Source organism: Anolis sagrei, chromosome 5 (assembly GCF_037176765.1).
Source record: "Anolis sagrei isolate rAnoSag1 chromosome 5, rAnoSag1.mat, whole genome shotgun sequence".
Lineage (NCBI taxonomy): Eukaryota > Metazoa > Chordata > Lepidosauria > Squamata > Dactyloidae > Anolis > Anolis sagrei.
Window position 1 is genome coordinate 186017145 of NC_090025.1, and position 23255 is coordinate 186040399.

Consider the following 23255-nt stretch of genomic DNA (forward strand, 5'->3'; position numbering starts at 1 on the left):
TGGCCTTGTAGCTTCAAAGCCTGGCTGATTGCTGCCTGGGGGAGCCTTTGTTGAGAGATGTTAGCTGGCCCCAAAATCAGGCTACCACTATTTTTTAAAAAACTCTCAAATAGGGACAGTAAATAAAGAACAACACTCAAAAAATGGGAATTCCAGACAAAAATGAATCTGGGCCTGCTAACACCACCCAACAAAAAATGCCCCCAGGCAGGAAGCACCCAGGCTTTGAAGCTACAAGTCCATTCAATTCTAATCAGATTTTTTTGGTCATGTCAGGAGTGACTTGAGGAACTGCAAGTTGTTTCTGGTGTGAGAGAATTGGGCGTCTGCAAGGACGTTGCCCAGGGGATGCCCAGATGAATTGATGTTTTTATCATCCTTGTGGAAGGCTTCTCTCATGTCCCTGCATGAGGAGCTGGAGCTGATAGAGGGAGCTCATCTGCCTCTCCCCGGATTTGAACCTGCGACCTATCGGTCTTCAGTCCTGCCGGCACATGGGTTTAACCCACTGTGCCACTGGGGGCTCAGATGATACCACTTCGATGGCTGAAAGTAGGGAGGAGCTGAGGAGTCTTATAACCAAGATCAGGGGTCCTCAAACTAAGGCCTGGGGGCCATATACAGCCCTCCAAGGTCATTTACCCGGCCCTCGCTCAAGGTCAACCTAAGTCTGAAACTACTTGGAAGCACACAACAACAACAACAATCCTATCTCATCAGCCAAAAGCAGGCCCACACTTCCCATTGAAATACTAATAAGTTTATATTTGTTAACATTGTTCTTCATTTTAATTATTATAAAGTGTTTTTTTGCACTACAAATAAGATATGTACAGTGGGCATAGGAATTCATTTATGTTTTGTTTTGTTTTTTTCAAATTATAATCCGGCCCTCCAACAGTTTGAGAGATTGTGACCTGGCCCTCTGTTTAAAAAGTTTGTGGACCCCTGACCAAGATGAAAGAAGAAAGTGAAAAAGCTGAGTTGCAGTTAAATACAAAAAAACCCAAGATATTGGCAGCCAGACTGATAGATATCTGGCAAATAGAGGGAGAAAATGTGGAGACAGAGACAGGCTTTGTATTTCTAGGAACTAAGATTACTGCAGACGCAGACTGCAGCCAGCAAATCAGAAGATGTTTACTTCTTGGGCTGGGAGAGCAATGACCAATCTTGTTAAAATAGTGAAGAGTAGAGACATCACACTGGCAATGAAGGTCCACATAGTTAAGGCAATAGTATTCCACACAGTAACCTATGGATGCGAGAGTTGGACCATAAGGAAGGCTGAGCGTGGGAAGATAGACACTTTTGAACTGTGGTTTTAGAGGAAAATTCTGAGAGAGCTTTGGACTGCAAGACGATTAAACCAGTCCATCCTTCAGGAAATAATGTCCAATTGCTCACTGGAGGAAAGGATATTAGAGGCAAAAATGAAGTACTTTGCCCACATAATGAGGACAAGAAAAATGGAAGAAAAAAGGAGGAGGGGCTGACCAAGGGCAAAATGGATGGATGTTATCTTTGAAGTGACTGGCTTGACTTTGAAGGAGCTGGGGGTGGCTGAAGGGGAGCTCTGGCGTGGGCTGGTCCATGAGGCCACGCGGAGACGGAAATAACTGCACAAATAAACAATAACAAGCCTTTCTCTTGAAGCCAGTAGTTTTTGGCCTTTGTTTGGCTCCTTAGCTTAACTCACAATGACTGTTGGTGGTCAAGATTAATTTTTTGATAGGGCTGTGACCTGTGTTTTTCTGTTAATAATCTCACAGGATAGATAATCTTGAGGGCATATTATATGTTTACCTGATTGGGATCTTCAGCTGTCACTCAGATCCAAACTTTACAAGGCTACAGTTTAGACTCATTAGGCATATCTCTGTGGCACCTCTTCTCATGGTCACGATACCATTCTAAGATAAAGGCTGAAAGACCAAGTCTGCAGAAACTTTAAAAACATGTTCTACTCCTGACTATGAGTACAGTGTGAAACAAGTTACCACTGAATTCTGCATTGGAATACTGCTTTGGTTGATGTGATCATGCCCACACCATCAGCAATGGAATAGAAGCCAAATCTTTTCATGCTGACACCACAAATTAAATGTCGTCTAGTCTGCCAAAGATGAAAGACTTTCATAATGTATGCCAGTGAGGGACCCAAATACTTGCATATAGTTACATGTATCTCATTGGACTGGGGTCCAAACTCAGACCATGCCATTCTATGCCCTTACAAAGGTTATGCCAGTAACAAAGGGAAATGGCCTTGTGGGAAGCCACTGTATTCCATCATGAATAATGTTTTGAATAATGGTCAGACCATTATTCATCTAGGTCGGCCATCTGATAGCTGCTTGGGCTAGCAATCCCTCTCCTAGACCTTGGACAGAAGTTAGCTCTTTTGAATGATGTTCTTTTTAACTGGAGAGAGCCATGAATGAAGCAGGAAAGTTCTGCAGGCAAAATAGGCTATGAGCCAAGCAATATCCTACATTAATTATGCTAGTGCATAATCTATGAGTGCTGGTCCTTGTGTAGACAGAATGGCACCAGTCAAGCATGATTGAGTGTTGTTAGCAAGCTGGAGGGAGCCCAGATAAATATGAAAAACCTCAAGGTAAACATACTATTGCCTCTTTAGTGAACAAGATGTGCATTAAGAGCCCCTCAGTTTAAATGTCATTAAAAGAACCTTCTGAAGACAAGACCGTAGAACCTCACTGGAGGGTCCAGGGATCCCTAGAAAAGTTTTCTCTCTAAGAGCCTTGGTATCTTTGGGAAGAAGTTGACCATAGAGTCAAACTGGAGGATGCAAAAGTCAAACCTGCAAATGTGGAGGGACAACTGTATCATTCATGTTAGTACGTTTTATTATATTTCTTACATTTAGGTCTTCTGCCACCTGTGTTTTCTTTGTTTCTCAACTGTCCAGGATTCCTTAGTCAAGCAGTAGTGAAAAATTTTGCTGAAGAATATTCACTGCAAGACTGTCTTAAGGACTTTTTCTGCAACCCACGAGAAATAGATTTTTATAAAGGCAAAAATTAGAAAGCTTTACATCTTCCTATTAGAACTATTCTGTCAATTACCCAAAAGTCTTTCTTTCCGAACCTCTGAATTTGAGAAGTTGGACATCAGTAGATCAATCAGTACTTCCTTGTTTTCTGCACTGTTTCTTAAAATACACATTTTTGTTCTTAAGAAATGTAATCCTTTGATATATTCTGTACTTTTTAAAGGTAATTAACAAAATGAAGAGATTTATTTTGTATATGTATTTTTAAATTTATTTTACTAATGGAAAACATAGCTAGTTGTGTAAAACCTGGAAAATGAGCCTGATACAGAGCACTGTTTTGCGTTTTCTAATGTTAACAAACTGCTTTCTATCTTTTGATAGGATTTTATAGCTGCAACACAGAAATTATGCCTGGTATAAATAACTGGACTTCTGATATACAGGTACAGTGGCTGTAATATATGTAAATGCTTTTTTTCAAATTATTAAAAGACTTTTCTTCTTTTTTCATATTTACATGTACAGTGTTAGGATCCTAGTGTTCTTTTTAGGCTTAATGAATGCAGTGTTTTGTGTTCAAATATAATTATTGATATAACGTTTCTGACTCAGAGAAATGAGCAGTATCCCCAAGTCCTATTAGGTTTGTTAAATATTATGATCCAATGGCGAGAGAGAGAGTTGAATTGAAACTTGCGCTTTTACTCACAGAAGGCCTTTTTTAAACATCTAATATGTTGCCCAAACAGAATAAGAAAACTGTTTAAAAACTTCCTGGTATTTATACAAGTTTCTCTAGAATAAGATGCAAAGTAAAGAGTAGAAGATAACCTTAAAAGGTAAATTCCATCCACTAAACACTGATCAAAAGCAGCATGAAACAAGTGAATGTTTAAAAAGGTCGCTTTTGGGGAGACTCCATCAATGAGATAAAAGTGGGAACACCTTGTGTGAATATTTATAATTGGATCTCTGTCACTGAGCATGTTTTCTCCCTGATTCCCCTCCAATTCCCAACTACCAGCCCAAGTTAATATCCTATCTTCTTTATCTCCTTCTTCCCCCTTCTTACAATATGGCTAAATTGTCTTTATCCAGGAGAGGTCCCAATTAGGCCTGTAAGCAAAACAGTTTTCATAGCTGTTCTGCAACTACAAAACTGATCTCTAGAGGCAGTGCAGTCTGAATAGACTGAACATTACAACCTCAGGCCGTCCCATAGAGATTCTGCTCAGGATTCAGCACTGTTATAGCACCATAGACTGCAGTGCTAATGATTATTCCCTCTGTTAGCATTAGCTCATAGTTCTGTAAACACAGTCATATGGTTGGAATGGAAAACTGTATGTCTAATCTACCCCGCTCCCTAATGTCTCCCTAATCCTCCTCCAAAAGTAAGCGGTGGGATAGAGCTACAAACAAGATAGGTTCTGTAGGTTTGTCCCTAAGCTGAATTTGTTTGTAAGTCAGAACAGGTACATTTTTAAGTGTAACTCCTGCCACACATCATATGCACATATACATGCTTTAGATAGCATAAGGAAGAGTTCACACCCCTATGGTGTTTGTTTTGCTGTTTGTGCCCCTGTTCAGAAGATTTCACCTCACTTTCTGTCCCTCTGATAATTGGATTCTGAAAACATTGGCTTGTTGTGGAAACAAGGATTGGTGAGAAAGCTTCAGTGGGAGGCCCTTTTTAACCATGATAATAATTCTTTCAGGAGTGAATTTCCTTTTTAGGGGTAGATTTTTCTCACTTCTTGTTGTCTCACCCCCATTCTTAACTATGAGTCGTTTGTAAGTCAGATGTTTGCAACTCAGGGACTGCCTACATTTGATTTTAAGTTGTGATGCAATTTAATTGTTTAATAGTTTTTTAAAATCTGGATTGTTGTATTTTATGATGTTCCTGTTTCAGTGGTGTTTTTGTCTTAATGGATTGCTTTGTTTTTTTGACTGTTGGAATTACTGCTCCATATGTAAGTCACCCTGAGTTCCTTCAGGGAGGTGGTGATGGGGTATAAGAATAAAGTTATTATAAAGTTATTATAATTTACTTGCCTGTATTTAATAATTCAGGTTATGAAATTGTTTGTAAGTCTATTTTGCATTGAATTATCATAGAGCATTTTTTCTTTTTTCATTTCATTGCCATTTCCTATCTCAGAAATGTAGACTGTAATAAAACACTGTAATCCTAAAAAACAAGCAAATTGAAATTATTCTTTTTCCTTCAGATGTTCACATCAGTGAGAGTCTCCAGACTTACCAATACTTCCCTAACAAATCAATCTCTCAACAAGACTTTTAATGATCTCTGTGAAAATTTATTGAAAGTAAGAAAGCACTTTTGAAATTTGATTTTGAAATATTGATTCAAGTGATCAATTTATTTGATGTATCTGTATTTTTTGTGATTTCCTGCATTTCTCTGCAGTCTGGATTGCGTAAACTGATATTGGATAGAGGTGAATGTTAAAGGAATGGAGGATACAGTTGTTAACCGAGGATTTTGCAGATGCATTTCCCATCCATATCATCTATGGATCCAAAATTATGATATGTAGATGCCATATGATACTTCCATGTTCAAGTAACTCTGAATCTGTCCATTCATACGTTCATAGACTTAGATTTTCACTGGAACATGAGGGCATACATGAGATCTATTACTCATCTTTGGCAACTATAAATGTGACAAAACAATCCATTACTGCTTGTATTTAAAAATACACTGGCCATAAAGTAGCTAATGATACAGATTCAACAGTGGTGTAATAAACTCAGGCAGACATATATGTTTTTTTCCTCTTACATATTTGGAATTGGACCACAGCTATTGATTCGTTGGGCTTAAATCTGGCATTTGCCAACTATATTGTAATTAGCAAGATTCTAAGTTGGTTTGTCAATGACTTTTTAATTAGGTCTTGCCATCTCCTTTGAGAAGACTGAGACTTATTCTTTCATATTTATTATACAGTCATAATAGCATCAGAAGCTGCGTACTGAAATGATTCATGCACATATGATCGGATAATTCAAGGTCTAATCATTCTGAAGTAACTAATGCAGGTGGACAGTTGAATAGTGAATCTATTCCACATGTAATTGAAAATATCAAAGGAACTTTCCAAGATGCTGAAACATATCCCTTAATATGCTCAGCATTGTAGTAGATCTTGTTAAGTAAGCCCAAACCTGCCATGAGTTCATTGCCCCACTGATTTGGGAGCCACCAGCTACCATGGGAATGAGGATAATAGTGGGCCACATGGAAGTGTAATCTACATATTTTTCCTCTTAAGATTGTAACATAGATTATGTAATAAAAATGGTATTTTCTGTTCAACAGAGCCTGTATTTCAAACTTCGGTCTATGATTCCTTGTTGCCTGTGCCATGTGAATTTTACAGTTACACTTCCAGAGGATGAAATAATTCAGGTAGACTAATTCTTTTATCTTTTCAGGCTAAAACCCATTAAGGCTAAACTAGAGCCATTGAGTGAGTGGGATATGTGTAAGTTTTGACTAATCAGTTTCCCACTAAATCTATCTACTCTAGTTAAGACTAAAGCTGACATAAACTTCTTTGAATTCTGTACTCAGTCAAGTTATACTGTCATCTGACCAGAATTTAGAAAAATAAAAGTGTTCAAGCGAGACAAGTTTTCTGAAAAAATTCTAACTCACAATTTTATGGCTAAGAAGATTGATAAAATATTGCCATTTCAGTTCTGAGATTGCATACTAAAATGTTGTAGTAGGGCATATATTAAAAATATGGTGAAGAAGATGGCTTTCCCTTGACAAAATTCATGGCAGAAGACATATTAACTTGCAGCTTGCATAATGCTATTTGTGTATCCCAAACAGTTACAATGCCTTTTGCCATTTCTTCTTTACTGTGTATGCTTGGGTTTAAAAGTTGAGGGCAGGTTTAGGAGCAAGACCTTTAGGATTTGATGCAACCTGTTGTAATTTCAAGGTTCATCCCATTGGAGAGGGGAAAGCATTAGCATCACCTTGGAACCTGTGGCTATTTTCCAGCCCAACCATATAGTGAGGCCTTTAGCTATTCAAAGAAGGGGCTGGTTCCTTAAAAAAAAGTTAAGGTACAGTATTAAAAGAAACTATCTACTTCTCTTCTCGTGGCACCATTTCTGTCATTTTAAGTCTGTTGCAAGAAGTACTGGCAAAACCTACTGTATTTATACACATATTTTATTACATAAATATTTTCTCAGATTAACTGTATAAACTATCATTACCCGGGAAGTTTATGCTACCAGCTTCCTTCTCTTAGTCTCTCGAGTACTACAAGAGCTCTTTGCATACCCTAGAAGGCCATTTATCTAATGTCTGTTCCTCCACACAGAAACAAGTGACTCTATTTCTAAGTACCATATATACTTGAGTATAAGCTGAGTTTTTTATCCCCCTTTTAAGTGAAAAAGCCCCCCTCAGCTTATACTCAAGTCAAAGTTATTTATTATTTTACTCTGTTAATATTATGTATTGTATTTATTATGTTACTCTGTTATTATTACATTTACATTATTTTACTCTATTATTATTTTATTAAATTTGTTATTTTTCTCTATTTAGTATTGTTATTATTACATTTATTCTTTTACTCTATTATTCATATTATTATTACATTTACATTATTATACTATATTATTATTACATGTATTATTTTACTTTATTATTACATTTATTTTATTCTCTTTATTGTTGTTATTATTACATTTACATTATTTTATTCTATTATTCTTATTATTACATCTATTATTTTACTTTATTATTACATTTATTATTTTATTCTCTTTATTATTGTTATTATTACATTACATTATTTTACTCTATTATTATTTTTATTACATTTATTATTTTACTCTTTATAATTATTGGAAGGATACATAAGCACATTTACATTGCAGAAGGTTAGAATAATGGTTTAATCAGAGTTGGACAGTCTTATCTTAAATTACACTTTTATATAAATATTCAAAAACATTTAACCTACTAATGCCTCAGTTAGTGTAATTTTATTGGTATCTATTTTTATTTCAAAATTTACCTGTAGCTGCTGCATTTCACCCTCTGCTTATACTTGAGTCAATATGTTTTCCCAGTTTTTTGTGGTAAACTTTTTATCTCTGATATGTTGTTAAATTTGTTTTAGATTTTAGTTTGTTCTTGTAAGCCGCTCCGAGCCCTAGGGGAGTGGGCGGCATATAAGTTTGAAATATAAATAAATAAAAATAAAATTAGGTGCCTCAGTTTATATTCTGGTTGGTGTATATTCGAGTATATACGGTAACTTAATCTGGACACAGATCTATGCGGGCTGAGTTATGACACACTTTTATTTTATTTCATGTTAACAAAAGTGTCGTAGCCAAGTTTAAAAAACAAGAAAAATATTGAGTTATTTTTAAGTGAATTGTATGGGTACATCCTGACTGAACAGATTAGATTAATTCTTGGTTTTTTAAACAAAGGTGAAAAATGTAAACTAACATGTTCATGGTTATAATTACAGGTCACTGTCACTGCAGTTGCAATAACTTTTGACAAACACCAAGCTTTACAGACAGCCAAAACACCTGCAGAAAAAACAGTACAAAGAGGTAAACATATTGAGATCGTCACTATGTGTAATATCTAGGCATAATTTCATATATTTACATATTTCATCTTTAGAACCATTTTTGTCTAGTAGTTTTTAAATGTAAATCCTGTAGATTTAATTTTTGCCAGTTCTTGATGTCACTAAATGTATGTGTTGTGTGGATGCTTCATCATAACAGCTGGTATCTCCCCAATAATTACAGCATAAGTTTCAGTTTGATAATCATTGCTAATGACCATTCATTGTCCTTGTCTCAAAAGTATCACAAAGGGACATCATGCATGTGCTCAAAATGACTCCTGAGGAAAATTGGCTCTTCTCCTTCCCCAAGGAAGCTGAAGTTGTCTTGTCTGAAGCAGCAGAACTTTAGGCAGTGGAATATATTGCAGTATTGCAAAATAAATAATTGGGATCTTGAGAATTAAATCAGTAATAACTGGCAACAATAGGGAACAAATTAAACTCAAAATTCATTCTGGTTAAACAGAATTGAAAAACTTTGTGCAAAGTGAAAGTAATTGTCCCCACAATCAGTAGAAACAGTAGTTTTTAGAAAGTAGCTCATGGTAGTACTTCGTTTTCTGCTATGTTACAAGAATACCTTTTTCTATGCAGGTTGAACATCCCTTATGTAAAATTCCAAAATCTGAAATGCCTCAAAATTGTCCACATAGGTGGTAGTCTTGTACATTTGTATAGAATGACAATCCATTTCTGTTTATTTCATTCGTAAGACCCTGTTTTCATTTTTGAGCCCCACTTCCAAAATGGGGTGCCTTTTTAAATGAGCTTTTTGTCCAAGTTCTGAACAATGAATATTTTCGGCCCATTGGCAGCAATGGGTGGGCTTCCCATACTCCCATTCCCTCAGTTTTAGGGCTAGCGCTTGCCGCTTGCCTGCAGCCGCTAGCACTTTGGGCCTGCTCACCACACACATTCTCCTTGGCAAGAGTGTGTGTGTGTGGCGAGCAGGCTCAAAATGGCTGTGCCTGCCAGGACATACAGCTAAGCACCGAAAATCAGCCAATCGAACGGTTACCGTTCCCACTTTCCTTTTGTTTCATTGATATTTCCATACCTGAGGGGGGTGTACTGTTTTGTGCCTTCCAAATGAACAAAATGGTACAAAGACATAAATTGAACAGATGAAACGATAACCAGGCCCATAACTAATAGGTGGTTGAGATAGTTACCTCTTTGCTTTCTGATCGTTCATTGAGCACAAACTTTGTTTCATGCTTAAAAATATTAAAACTTCAGGCAATGTTTTATAATGAATTTTGTGTCCCATCTCCCTTTATGAACATATATGCAAAATAAATGATTTTTGTGTCCCATCTCCCCTTCTGAACATATATGCAAAATCCAGGAAATCTAAATATCTCTAGTTTCAAGCATTTTGAATAAGACATGTTTACCCTGTATAAACAACTAAATGAGTCTCTAAGCTGAGAAATTAACAAGTTTGCACTACTTTTCATTGTTGTTCCAAGCTTCTACAGACAATGAAGAGCAGCTACAATTTCCTCTGGAGCTTTCTTCTGATCCTCATGCTCCTCAGCAATTCTCACCAGCTAAAGGTTTGTTAGAAAAAAAGAGAATATATGCCTATCCTTACCTGTTCCATTTATTTGCTCCCTTATGGTTGGTTAAGCAACTTCTTCACAGTATAAGTTGATTATCTGCAAAGAGGGCTTTATCATTCATTAGATACTTTAGAGGAACTGAATGTTTCTTGGACAGTCTGTGTATGAAATTAGAATAGTGCTGTTTAAAGGGGAGCAAATGAAAAAGGAACAACTTCTGCTTATTTTATTGCCTTCCAGTGCTGCTTTGAGCTGCCAAATAGCCACTGCATTGTAGCGTAGAGGCAGCAGTGTTTTGGAAAAGGATGAGTTAATTCCTCAAAATGCAAAATTGTGCCCTCTGGAATTCTCTGAAATAAGAACTGAAAATTTTAGAGTTCATTTTTCTGAGAAGAAGTTATGTCTGAAAATTGTCAATCAAGTGGGACATATCAGTCATTTTCTTTTTTAAAAAAATCACCTTAATACAGAAGATACAACTTTCAATGTGCTGGAAAGAGTATGCCAAGTCAGGCTTAACAAATTAACCTGTTACCAAATGAGGCCGTTGTGCAGTTAGAGTCAACAAAGATGCTTCTGTAAGAGAATAACAGTATTGGGCTGTTGTATGTTTATTCAGGCTATATGGCCATGTTCTAGAGGCATTCTCTCCTGACGTTTCGCCTGCATCTATGGCAAGCATCCTCAGAGGTAGTGTGGTAGTGACCTCACTACCTCTGAGGATGCTTGCCATAGATGCAGGCGAAACGTCAGGAGAGAATGCCTCTAGAACATGGCCATATAGCCCGAAAAAACCTACAACAACCCAATGATTCCGGCCATGAAAGCCTTCGACAATACAATAACAGTATTCATTTCTGTATGGTTCCACCTGTACTTCATGGTTGTATACTTGATTGGCGTTTCTGCTGACCAAAGACAGAATTATTTTAAATTCATTAACAAGTTATCACTTAGCATTCCAGCTATCTTATTAGTGTATTTTGAAGTGTTTAACTAGTAAAAATCTCCTTAAGTTTTATTTGTTTCATTCTGATCTTTAAAAAAGCATTCTTCTCGTTAACAGAAATGATTTAGACGTCACCTATTTTTTGAAAAATGACAAAACTGATTTGTAAAGAAGCTGTCAGCCAGTAGAGGGTAGTCTGCTCCCATGTTAAAAAAATAAGAAATAGTGTGTTTAGTGTGGCTGGTCTGATCCTGGAACATGATTTTAAACTGGTGTTTTTAATATTTTCTAAATTTTGGTGTATTTATAATTGTTTTAATTGTTCAATTGTAAGTTAGTGTTAATTGTTAGTATTATGTTCAGCGTCTAATGGTTGAGAATAATAATAATAACCCATGCATCTGATGAAGTAGACTTAAATCTACAAACACACTACCAAGACCTTTCTCTCAGTCTCAAAAGGTGCTGCAAGATCCCTTTGTATGCTGATTCATACTAACACGGTTATGTCTTTTAATTCTATTCTGTTCGTACAATTCAGGGAGGTGAGAAGGACGGGGTATAAATGCTTGAAATAATAGTAGTAGTAGTAGTAGTAGTAGTAGCAGTAGTAATAATAATAATAATAATAATAATGTACACAAACCTTTCATTCAGGCAGTTATTCCATAATGTTCAGGTCTTCTAGATAGCAAAAAATTTGAGTGCATTGTTTTAACAAAACATCTGCAAGTTCCAGTATGAATGAAATAGCCCACAAGTTTTCTGTTTTTATTGCTGTTCATATATCCAGCCTGCTCATTCATAGCTCTAAAGGTTTGTTCCTAGGCATTTTACTCCATGCATCTGATGAAGTAGACAAACACGCTACCAACACCTTTCTCTCAGTCTCTAAAGGTGCTACAATATCCCTTTGTATGCTGATTCATACTAACACGGTTATGTTTTTTTAATTCTATTCTGTTCATACAATTGATTTCTTGGAAAAGCACTCTCCAGCTGTTACTGTTGGCTTGTGGCATTACAAATGCCTACTTAGGAACTTTGGAATTCAGCCATAGATGTATTTTCAGCCTGTCCCTTCCCATCATCTTCCTGACTACAGAATTGCTGAAGCATTCCCTGCTCACGTTCTTTCAAAGCTGCCCAGCTGGCACTGTTTTGTAAACAAATGTAAATTTCTTAACGTTGACTGCAGATATTTCTTTTAAAAAGTGTACCTGGTATCATAGTATTCCAGATGTTTTGTAGTATTCATACATCTCTCTGTGTTACAAACATGGACTTCCTCGGACAGTTTTCCCAATGATGACTTTATCGACTAATATGTATACCATATTAGGAGCCACCTGTGGTGCAGTGGATTAAACCGCTGAGCTACTGAACTTACTAATCAAAAGGTCTGGTTCGAGTCCAGGGAGCAGAGTGAGCTCCCAGGGTTAGCTCCAGCTTCTGACAAGCTAGCAGTTCAAAAACATGCAAATGTGAGTAGATCAATAGGTAGCACTTCAGCAGGAAGCTAACAGTGCTCCATGGAGTCATTCTGGTCACATAACCTTGGAGGCGTCGACGAACGATGTCAGCTCTTTGGCTTAGAAATGGAGATGAGCACCACCCCCCAGAGTTGGACACAACTAGACTTAATGTCAAGGGGAAACCTTTACCTTTACCTATGTATACCATGTTAATTAAGGGTTGTCCATTCCTGTTATCAGCAGTAGCCTGTGCTATCATGTGTTAGTTTGTAGGGAATTATGTGATTATTGGAAGGAAGTTAAAATTTGAGAAGTATTTATCACATTGTGAATTTTCATATGATTGCTTGCCAAAGACCCAGATAGGTTGCTTAAGGAAGAGTCAGAGATTAAAGTCTCTAAATTTAAAATGGGAAACTTGATTTATTGGATTATTTGTTCTCAAGAGTATACACACAGACAATTGAGCAAGCCACGTGTTGCAAATAAAGTAATCATATTTTCAGCATCTTGCAATATACCTCGTTTCTTTGATGGGTTCCACATTGGATACTCCCCAGTTTCTGCTACTTACAGTCATATATCACACAAACAGTTGAGATGACTTGTTAAAATGTTAATTTATTACTTGGAATTACCTGCAAAAACTTGAATGATAAAATATATTGCTAAGAAGTAAGCATCCCTCATGCTGAATGTATAAGACTAATATTTGTCATTGAGGAAATAAATTGACCGTGAGGGCAAAACAAATCAAGGTCATGTTTGCAAAGGAAAATGAAATATCCAGGGAGGATAGAATTCAACAAATGTGAATCATATAAGAAAAGCTCATGGAACAAAATGTGGTGATGATGGTGACCTAATAATACGTTGTAAAGGCCAGTTTCATGGGGAGAACAGTCATGTGGGTGTATCACAGGTGAATATGAGTAAGTTGCAATGTTTTTTCCCCCCAGATTTAAAGTGGATTTAAAGATTTTATTGCCTATGTGCTCCTGAATTTGGTGTGTTGTTATCCTGTAATGCCCTCGTTTCTATATTTAATAAATTATTCATCTTTTCTGTTTATGGTAAATCAGTTGGCTGCTAGGTCAATTACTGTATAAGCTGAGTTTTTCAGCCTTTTATTTTGAGCTGAAAAAGCCTCCCTCGACTTATAATGGGGTCAAGTCCAGGCAGCAGAGCCTGAAGGCCATTGCTTGCCTCTCTCCTCTTGTCTCCCTTAACAGTGTGTTTTCTTTTCCAGTCAAAAGGGAGGGAAGGAGGGAAATGAGATAGATTTCATATCCTCCTTGCTTGTATGGCTCCCTTTCCAACCCACCCAATTTCCTAGCTTTTTGTGTGTATCTAAATATATTAACTTTATCTGTGCATTTTTGTTCCCTTGGAAGTGTTTCTATATGCATGTTTCTCCTGAAGTCTTTGCAAACCATATATATTCATTAATCTTATAAAAGCACTTTCCCCTGAAATATTTGCTAATCGCTCCTACCCTTTACAATCCCTATGTACCTGTATATTATCTGTATCTATCTATCGACATTAATTTTCCCATTTGCAGGTTTTTGCAAATCCTATATATAGAGAGAAAGAGAGAGAGAGAAATTTCAGTGTACCTGTATATCTGTATCTTTATGTATATATTATTTTTATATATGAATTTTCTCCTCACATGTTTGCAAGTATCTGCAAATCCTATATAGATATAGATATTGATAAATATATAGAGGCACCTATATATCTGTATCTCTCTGTGTGTGTGTGTGTGTATAAATAATTGTATATATGAATTTCCCCTTACATGTTTGCAAGTCTTTGCAAATCCTATATAGATATAATTATTTATATATAGAGATGTCTAGATAGATTTATATGAATATAGATATATAGAGAGCTTGCACATATTACAGGGGAAAATGTACACACAAATATATATAGACATGTCTAGATATATATGAATATAGATATATAGGGCTTGCAAGTATTGCAGGGGAAATGCACATATATATAGAGAGAGAGGATTTGCAAATGCTTCAGGGGGAAACGCATATGTGAAATTAATATATATAATTATAGATCTATATGTAGCTCTGCATTGTTTATATAGGCACTGAATGTTTGCCTGTTACTATGTTGGAAGCCGGCCTGAGTCCCCATGGGGAGATAGACTGGGATACAAATTGATTATTGTTATTACTATTACTATTATTGTTATTATTAAGTTATTATTGATACCATATTGCTTTTGTTGACCCTACTTTTCCACTTACAGAGCTAGTTTACTGTTTTTCTTTGAAATATGGTAAATATTCAAAAATATTTAACCTACTGATGCCTCCATTACTGTAATTTTATTGGTATCTTATTTTTATTTTGAAATTGACCAGTAGCTGCTGCGTTTCCCACCCTTGGCTTATACTTGAGTCAATAAGTTTTCCCAGTTTTTTGTGGTAAAATTGGATGTCTTGGCTTATATTTGGGTCGGCTTGTACTAGAGTATATACGGTACCTATTTAATTAATATTAATTCATATTAATCTCTTAATTTTTTTTGTTAACCATTAACACCACTCCTGCCCAGAAGCTCTACATCCATGTATCTGCTGTTTCTCCTTTCAATTGTTTTAGAGTTAATATTACAAATGTTGCTATTAAACAAGGGGTCAAAAACTGGCTTTATAGGCTGTATCTTTACATCATAAGGATGGAAGTGCATAAACGTAGACATGCCATTTTTATGGGATACACAAAACCTCCTTGCCAAATCAATCTTAACTGTAGTACAGGGTTCACTAGATTTTCCTGTGATTAATAAGTTGTAGAGAATTGGTATGTCATTTGAAAAGCCAGAGGAATACAACAGCATGATTTGTCTCGAGCAGCTGATTCATTGGGGGGGAAATTAAAAATTGTATTCATATAGCTAATGTTACCTATGTTACATCAGTGGAATTCGTTTTGTCTTCTTATTAGAGGACCTGGAGAATGCAAGTTCCCAAACAGGTATACCAGCTGCCCAAAGAGGTGAGTTTCCTTCATTGAACTATAAGCCAGAACAGAATGCATTCCTGGGTCTTTTGGGGGTACACTTGGGCTGTGACACTAATCATTCAGGAAATATGTACCAATTACCTTAGGAAGCATGGTCTGATGTGGCTTATTGATATCTGAATATGTTCATCAAATATATTTGCATACATTTAAAATAGCTGGATAGTTAGAAATAGTAACAAAAGAGAAACTTACATTGTTACTCTCTTTTTCCAGAGCAGTTAGCCAACCCTTCAGGTTTAACTGTGACAGTAATAATGGCTTCAACAACATAGACAAAGATTGGTACACAGTGTATTTTGTGTATAACTTCTCATTCTTATTATTTATTATATTTCCTAAAAAGAGGAGATCTTAAGATTTTGAACTAAAAAGATATTAATAAACCTTGAAGCGTCTACAGTTTCTGTATTCTGGTGAGCTATCCCAATAAACTGGGTTGTTCTAGGTTTTTTCGGGCTATGTGGCCATGGTCTAGAGGCATTCTCTCCTGACGTTTCGCCTGCATCTATGGCAAGCATCCTCAGAGGTAGTGAGGTCTGTTGGAACTAGGAAAAAGGGTTTATATATCTGTGGAATGACCAGGGTGAGACAAAGGACTCTTGTTTGCTGGAGCTAGATGTGAATGGTTCAACTTGATTGAAACAAGGACAGCGAATCACCTCTCAACAAAGGTTTGCTCCAGGCACTGCCAGGCAATCAAATGCTAATCAAGATGATCAGTTGAAACATTCACACCTAGCTCCAGCAGACAAGAGTCCTTTGTCTCACCCTGGTCATTCCACAGATATATAAACCCTTTTTCCTAGTTCCAACAGACCTCACTACCTCTGAGGATGCTTGCCATAGATGCAGGCGAAACGTCAGGAGAGAATGCCTCTAGAACATGGCCATATAGCCCGAAAAAACCTACAACAACCCAATGATTCCAGCCATGAAAGCCTTCGACAATACATTATCCCAGTAAACCTATGCTTTAAAGTGATTGTGCAAGGCATACCTGCTGGAGGCAGTGCTTCGATCGTATATTTCTGTATGGCAGGACTCCTGGTCTCTTCCAGCTCTGTGATTCTAATAGTTGGTAACTTCACATATCAGTGGAAAAGGCTAGAGAATGTGTGCTGGGATTTAGTTAAATTAAGTGATTATAAAATGAATATCATGATCTTAAATATGAATACTCTCAGGGATGTTTTCTTCATTCATGCACCCTGATGTCAGTTATTTTTGGATTTTGTTTTAAAATGTAAATGGGTAACAGAATGGGTAACAGACTTGAATGACTGCATCTTACTGTTTGCATCTCAGTTCATGATATCAGATGTACTAGATTTACTAGATATTTCACCTGCCCTGGATGGGCCTCATCTCATTCCAGTACATGGTATATATTTAAAATGAACACATGGTAACACTGAGCTAATTGGGCACTTCTTACTGAGACAGTCAGCAGACCCCCATGTATCAGGCCATTTGCATTTTTTTCTCAGTAGCCTGGCAACATAGCCAGTGGTGAGGTATATCTTGAGGACCACTGTTACTATTCCTGACACGAATGATCCTGTTGTACAGGGCTCTCATATGGATCCAAATTACATGTTGCCGTAGACTACACATATGGCCCTCCAGGGCAATTGTGAAGATTGCAAAAATTGAAGGCAGGCACCAGTTTGTACAGCCTTGATTCTTTGCAATCCCCTCTGGTGCCCCTTCATCAGGAGTGGGTAAAGCATGGCCTTTCAGAGCTGTTTTTGTATCCCTTGCACCTCCAGACTTCCTGAGATTGTCATTTTTCTAGCCAGAACCAAAGAAGGTGAATTCTCTCTCCAGAAGCCTCCAGTTCACCTTTTAAATTGATCTCAACTATCTTGTTCAAGCCTCTGTTAATACAAAGAGCTGCAAAGCAGTCCCATGTTATCCATCACTCTTCTGAGTTCAGTAGTGCTCAAATAATACAATCTGTACATATTTTTCAAGTGATTGGTTTTCAAATGTGCATAATTCCTATCTTGTCAATCAGAAAGGCAAAGTACTGAGGTCCAATTTCCCGTGAGAGCCATTTAGCCTTGGATACAAAGAACTGGTTCCCCAAAAGGAGCACCGCAATGGGCAAAGGGGCGTCATCCATATCTTTTCCTTTGTTTTTTTTCTTTTGTTTTTATGTCTGTGTTTTCAGCAACATCAGTTGATTACAGTTCCTTTGCAGACAGATGCAACAGCTGGATAGAATTCATTAAACTGAAAGCTCAGACCATAAGGCGTGGATCAATTAAGACAAGTAGGCAGCCCTTTCTACCACATTCTGATCATTGGAAGCATAGTTCTGATCTCTCAGTGGCAATGGGTGGAGCTTCCTACCCGGTAGTGGCGTCGCAAAATCAGTGTCCGAGTGTGAAAGCTGCAAACACACATCTGTTCCTGTTTTTAAAATAATAATAATAATAATAATAATAATAATAATAATAATAATAATGCTGGGCTAGTTTTGGAGTATGCTGTTCTGTACTCCAAAAATAAATTGCCATCTAATATATAGGGGGTAAATAGGCTTGTGGAAATTGTACAACAAAAAAGTATACATATGCAACATGCTAGAAAGCATATGTATACATCAAATGGTATTACGACTAATAGTCAAGGATCACCTGCATGACCTTTGTGGCAATAGCCACTGAATTATAAAGTGGTGAGTTGTTAATTGTGGTTGACGCAGGTGGATGCCCTGCAGGTATGACTGTTGTTGCTTTATTTACTCAAGATGAAGATTCATCTGGGAGCTATCATCACTGAAGAATTTCCCCCAAATTTCCACAATGCCGGACTGGAGAAACATGTCAACTTTCACACTCTTTCCCGTAGACTTTTGTCGTTCCCTCTTAGCAGAAATTTCTTTTATCAAATTGTGACATCTTTCCCACCCACCTCTACCCCTGCCCTCCCCACTCCCTATGTTTTCACTTTATAACAGATCATTTGTATGTGCCACTGCTGGCCTCAATGTTTTCTTTTGCAGGAATGCTACTCTTCTTCCAAAATAAATCCCATTCAAGCTTTTTGTCTCTTGTTTGCATGTGCTGCATGATTATTTCCTTTCTTTGGCTGAGCATCACAGGCAGCTGAATGTTGTCACCAAGCTATGTGGAAACCATGCAGAAGGGTTACTCTGCTAGAGCTGCTACCGTTTTAGTCCATTTGAGTAATTATTGCGTTGCCCTCTTTCTTTCTTTTTCTTCTGTCCTGTCTAGCCGTATCAATTGACAAGCCAAGTCCCCTGATCGAAGGACAATCCCGTAACCGCTCTGGCCCGTCTGGCTTTTGCTCCGTAGTGCCAGTTGTTAAGATGACGCCACTTTCTTTTATCCCTGGGGCAAAAATAACAAAATACCTTGGAATAATCAATATGTTTTTTATACGAGAAACCACTTCATTGCGGGAGGTAAGCCATACACCAAGGTTTGTATTTCTCTCTTGGCTAAAAAGACTGTTTTTTTAAAAAAAACACTTGGTTTGAAACAGACCTAGATGTTCAAAAGAGATAATTCAGCATTTAATTGTTTAAGCAAGTACTTTTGGGTTCAGTGATGCATCTCAAAGAATCAGAAAGTGTTCTTTGGTTCACTGTGCTTAAGGTGGAAATCCACTACTCTTCCCATCTTTTAGTGTCATAACTTTGAGTGTACAACTCTGTCACTCCTTTCCACCTGCTACTAAGGAGGTTGTTCAGATCCTGAACCGGTGCTTGGCAGCTGTGACGGGATGAGGGCAAACTAATTGAAATTGAATCCAGACAAGACAGAGGTACATCTGGTCAGTCGCAAGGCCAAACTGGCTACTGGGTTACAGCCTATGTTGGATGGGGTTACACTCAGGTTCACAGCTTGGGAGTGATCCTGGACTCATCACTGAGCCTGGAACCCCAGGTTTCAGTAGTGGCCACGGAAGCATTCACAAATTAAAACTTGTGCGCCAGCTGCGACCGTATCTTGGGAAGACAGAGTTGGCCACGGTAGTCCACGCTCTGATTACATGCTGAATAGATTACTGCAATGCGTTGTATGTGGGGTTGCCTTTGAAGACTGTTCGGAAGCTTCAAATGGTCCAATGGACTGCAGCTAGGTTGATCACCAGAGTGGCGTACCGGGAGCATACAACCCCCCTGTTATGTCATCTCCTGTGACTGCCAATCTGCTACCGAGCACAATTCAAAGTGCTGGCTTTAGCCTATAAAGCCCTAAACGGTTCAGGCCCAACTTACCTGTCCAAACGTATCTCCTCCTATGAGCCATCACGGAGATTAAGATCATCTGGGGGAGGCCCTGCTCTCAGTCCCGCCTACGTCGCAAGCACGTCTGATGGGAATGAGATACAGGGCCTTCTCAATGGTGGCCCCTTGGCTGTGGAACCCCCTCCCCGGTGATACTAGAGCAGCTCCCTCCTTCCTGGCCTTCAGAAGGAAAATGAAAACCTGACTGGCGTCAAGTCTTTGGATATTTATCTATAATGCAACAATAGCCTCGAAATATGTCTTTGGAAGCTTTTAAACAGAGGCTGGATGGCCATCTGTCAGGGGTGATTTGAATGCAACATTCCTGCTTCTTGGCAGGGGCTGGACTGGATGGCCCATGAGGTCTCTTCCAACTCTTTGATTCTATGATTCTATGTGCAATTGATCTTTGGGACAGCCCATGATTATGATTGAGGCAGGATACAAATAGAGTACATAAATAAATAAATAAATAAATAAATAAATAAATAAATAAACTTTTAAAGGATATTAAACTATGTACCATTTCCCAGATTTTTTTCCTTTTAATTTGATAGATTTTTTAATATGGTGTTCAGTTTTTTTTAGTTAAATCAAATGAAGGAATCTGAAAAGCAATATGTTCAAGTACTTGTCCTCTGAATTCTGACACTTAATTTATTTTATTCATTAAGTGAACTATGCCTTGTCTTTTTATCATACTCAACCAGTGGCATTCTTTCAGAATATGTGTCATAGCTTCCTTTAAGTTACTAAGACTCTCTGTCCCAATAATAGATCTAGGCAGCATCTATGGCCAATGGCTAGAGAAGTTAAAGGTGCAATCTAATGATTAGAAAACTGCAAGTCCCTCACCCCATTAAGCGAAACCCCTTGCAGGCATTCAGAATTTGAGTATATTAAGCATGTGAAGAGAGGGAATGACGCCCTCCACATCAGTACATGTGAAGGGAGATTTTCTCAAGGGGAGATGTTGTCCTGCTCATTCAGGATACATCCTTCTTCTGAAAGTCACCTTCCTCATGGGGTGAATGACTGAAACAATGGAATGGGCAGGGTTAGCACATTTCCTATCCACTCACATGTACTATACTCATATCCTGAACTCCTGTGTAGCACTTAAGGTGTACTAAGCAACTTTCTTTTCAATAGATTAGCCATGAACCTGAAATGGTTTTCAAGTTATCCAGCAGAACTGTAATATACACTTTTTATCCAAAAAGATCTTAAAGTATAGTATTACCAGGTAGCCATGACAGCTAATACTTTTGAATCCTACACAAGGATGTCCTGTAGTTTCTCCATTCGTTGTATGGTTTTACTCTTTGTGGGCCATTCCTTATGTTGCTATTAAATCAGATTGCATTTGTTTGAAAGCCGAGTATAGCTCTCAGATTAGTATAAATATTGCTTAGACTACATAACATTACTTTGAAAAGCCGTTGTTAACAGAAATGTGCCACCACTTTGGAAGCAATCAGTGTTTACCTTTTACAAAGTTTGGTATCCAGTGAAAATATGTTAACTAAAACACTTAATCAGTTCTCCAATGCTGTGGAAGACCCCCCACTCTGTTATAATCCTTCTTTTTTTCCCCTTACTTGCCACAAAACCTCATAACAAAAATCTATGCTCTCAGAATGATTAATAGTTCTGGAATTTAGCATTTTAATGTTATTTGTTACGTTGTTAGTTTGGATTGCTCATATTTTGGAATATGTTACTATTGTACAAAAACCATTAAATACATTTTAAGAATAGTTTTGAAACTAAAGCATAATGAATTTCCCACTGATTCTCTCCTGTATGTGTGGATTTTTTTTTACAGGAAGGTGGTGTGAGTGGCTTTCTGCATGCTTTCATTGCTGAAGTGTTTGCAATGGTGAGAGCTCACGTGGCTGCTCTTGGGGGGAATGCTGTTGTATCATACATCATGAAACAGTGTGTTTTTATGGAGAACCCCAACAAAAACCAGGTAAATGTGTGCTTGAAAGAACATTGCTTGCTTTACAGATAAAGGATCTGGAAAAGGGGACGCATTCTATATTAGTAGGTTCATCTTAGTGTCATGATGTAGTTTTCCATGCTAAACCAACTCAGAAGAACTCCTGAGAACCATGTCGCAGCAAATTGTTGGGGTTCTTTGTTCAGCAACAAGCCAGCCCCTCTTTCAGTAGAAGCACTCCCCCTCCAATTAAGGAGAAGACAAGCACAACTTGAATCTTTAGTAGAAAATGTTATACAGCAGTATTTATATATATCTAGTAGATGTACTTGACTCTTCTCTAGCCCTTCTTTCCAACACTCCCACTCAGTTCATGCATTCTCCATAGTATTAGTTCCTCTCTGGTTTTCTTCATTAATCCTTCAAACTTTGAATCTCCATTTCCAATAGCTCAACTCTCAACAATCTTACAACAGCTATTTATTTATTTGTTTATAGTATTTATATTCTGCCCTTCTAACTTTGAAGGGGACTCAGGACGGATCACAGAACACATATATGCCAAACATTCAGTGCCAGTTATAATAATGACAAGACAGTCAACAGAGTTATATATACTAGCTTTCCTATCTTTTGGCATCTTTGGAGGCTGTGCTAAGTTCTGGCCACTGGGGGGTGGTGTGCTGTCACTCCATCTCCCTGCAGTTCCTATTTATCTACTCACATTTGTTTTCAAACTGCTAGGTAGGCAGCAGGTGGACTAAAGGTCAGGAGCTCACTCTGACCCGGGCTTTGAACTGTCAACCTTCTAGCTGGCAAGATTTATTGCAGCTTGGTGATTAACCTTCTATACTAAAGCCTGGCCCTCCACAACTCACAGAGAAGCTTATGCTATTTTTATTATTCATTCAGCTACCCCATCCTGGCTGTAAATTACTCAAGGCTAGCCAGGTGATTAAATCCTTAATGCTTGCTGCTGGGGTGGTCCTGGTCCGTATAGTTACTTATTGTCACTTTAGAAATGATAGAATGTTACAAAACTATAGATACACCCAAGGACACTTAGAGAATGAGCCATTCCTTAGCACACTGTCAAACTGCAATGGTTTGGATCGTCGAATTTTCAAACCTGGCAGATGCCTAAGGGTCTGTACTTGTGCTGTTATACAGGGCAAAAAAGCAAAATGACTTACATTTGAAATGAAGCGGTACATGTCACTTTGGCTAGGCGCAAAAGCTGGGGAAGGATTCCCTAAGTTCAACCAGTGGTCACAAGTCCCCTACAGCAAGCAAACATGAACTTTTTATACTTTGCTGTGCA

The 23255-nt window shown here is 37.7% G+C and overlaps 1 protein-coding gene across 25 annotated transcripts in view; it reads left to right on the plus strand.

The window, feature by feature from the left end:
• The window catches only part of C2CD5 (C2 calcium dependent domain containing 5), an 89725-nt gene that overhangs the window by 61261 nt on the left and 5209 nt on the right, over positions 1–23255 (plus strand). For 15 of the 25 annotated variants that reach the window (XM_060776550.2, XM_060776537.2, XM_060776542.2 and 12 more), the window contains 9 exons: positions 3404–3465; positions 5260–5358; positions 6378–6467; positions 8572–8659; positions 10155–10241; positions 15648–15698; positions 17902–18003; positions 18971–19161; positions 21818–21964. In XM_060776550.2, coding sequence (XP_060632533.2) covers positions 3404–3465; positions 5260–5358; positions 6378–6467; positions 8572–8659; positions 10155–10241; positions 15648–15698; positions 17902–18003; positions 18971–19161; positions 21818–21964 — 917 coding nt within the window. The remainder of the gene's footprint in view (positions 1–3403; positions 3466–5259; positions 5359–6377; positions 6468–8571; positions 8660–10154; positions 10242–15647; positions 15699–17901; positions 18004–18970; positions 19162–21817; positions 21965–23255) is intronic. The other 10 variants (XM_060776538.2, XM_060776555.2, XM_060776560.2 and 7 more) reach the window with 3 other exon arrangements.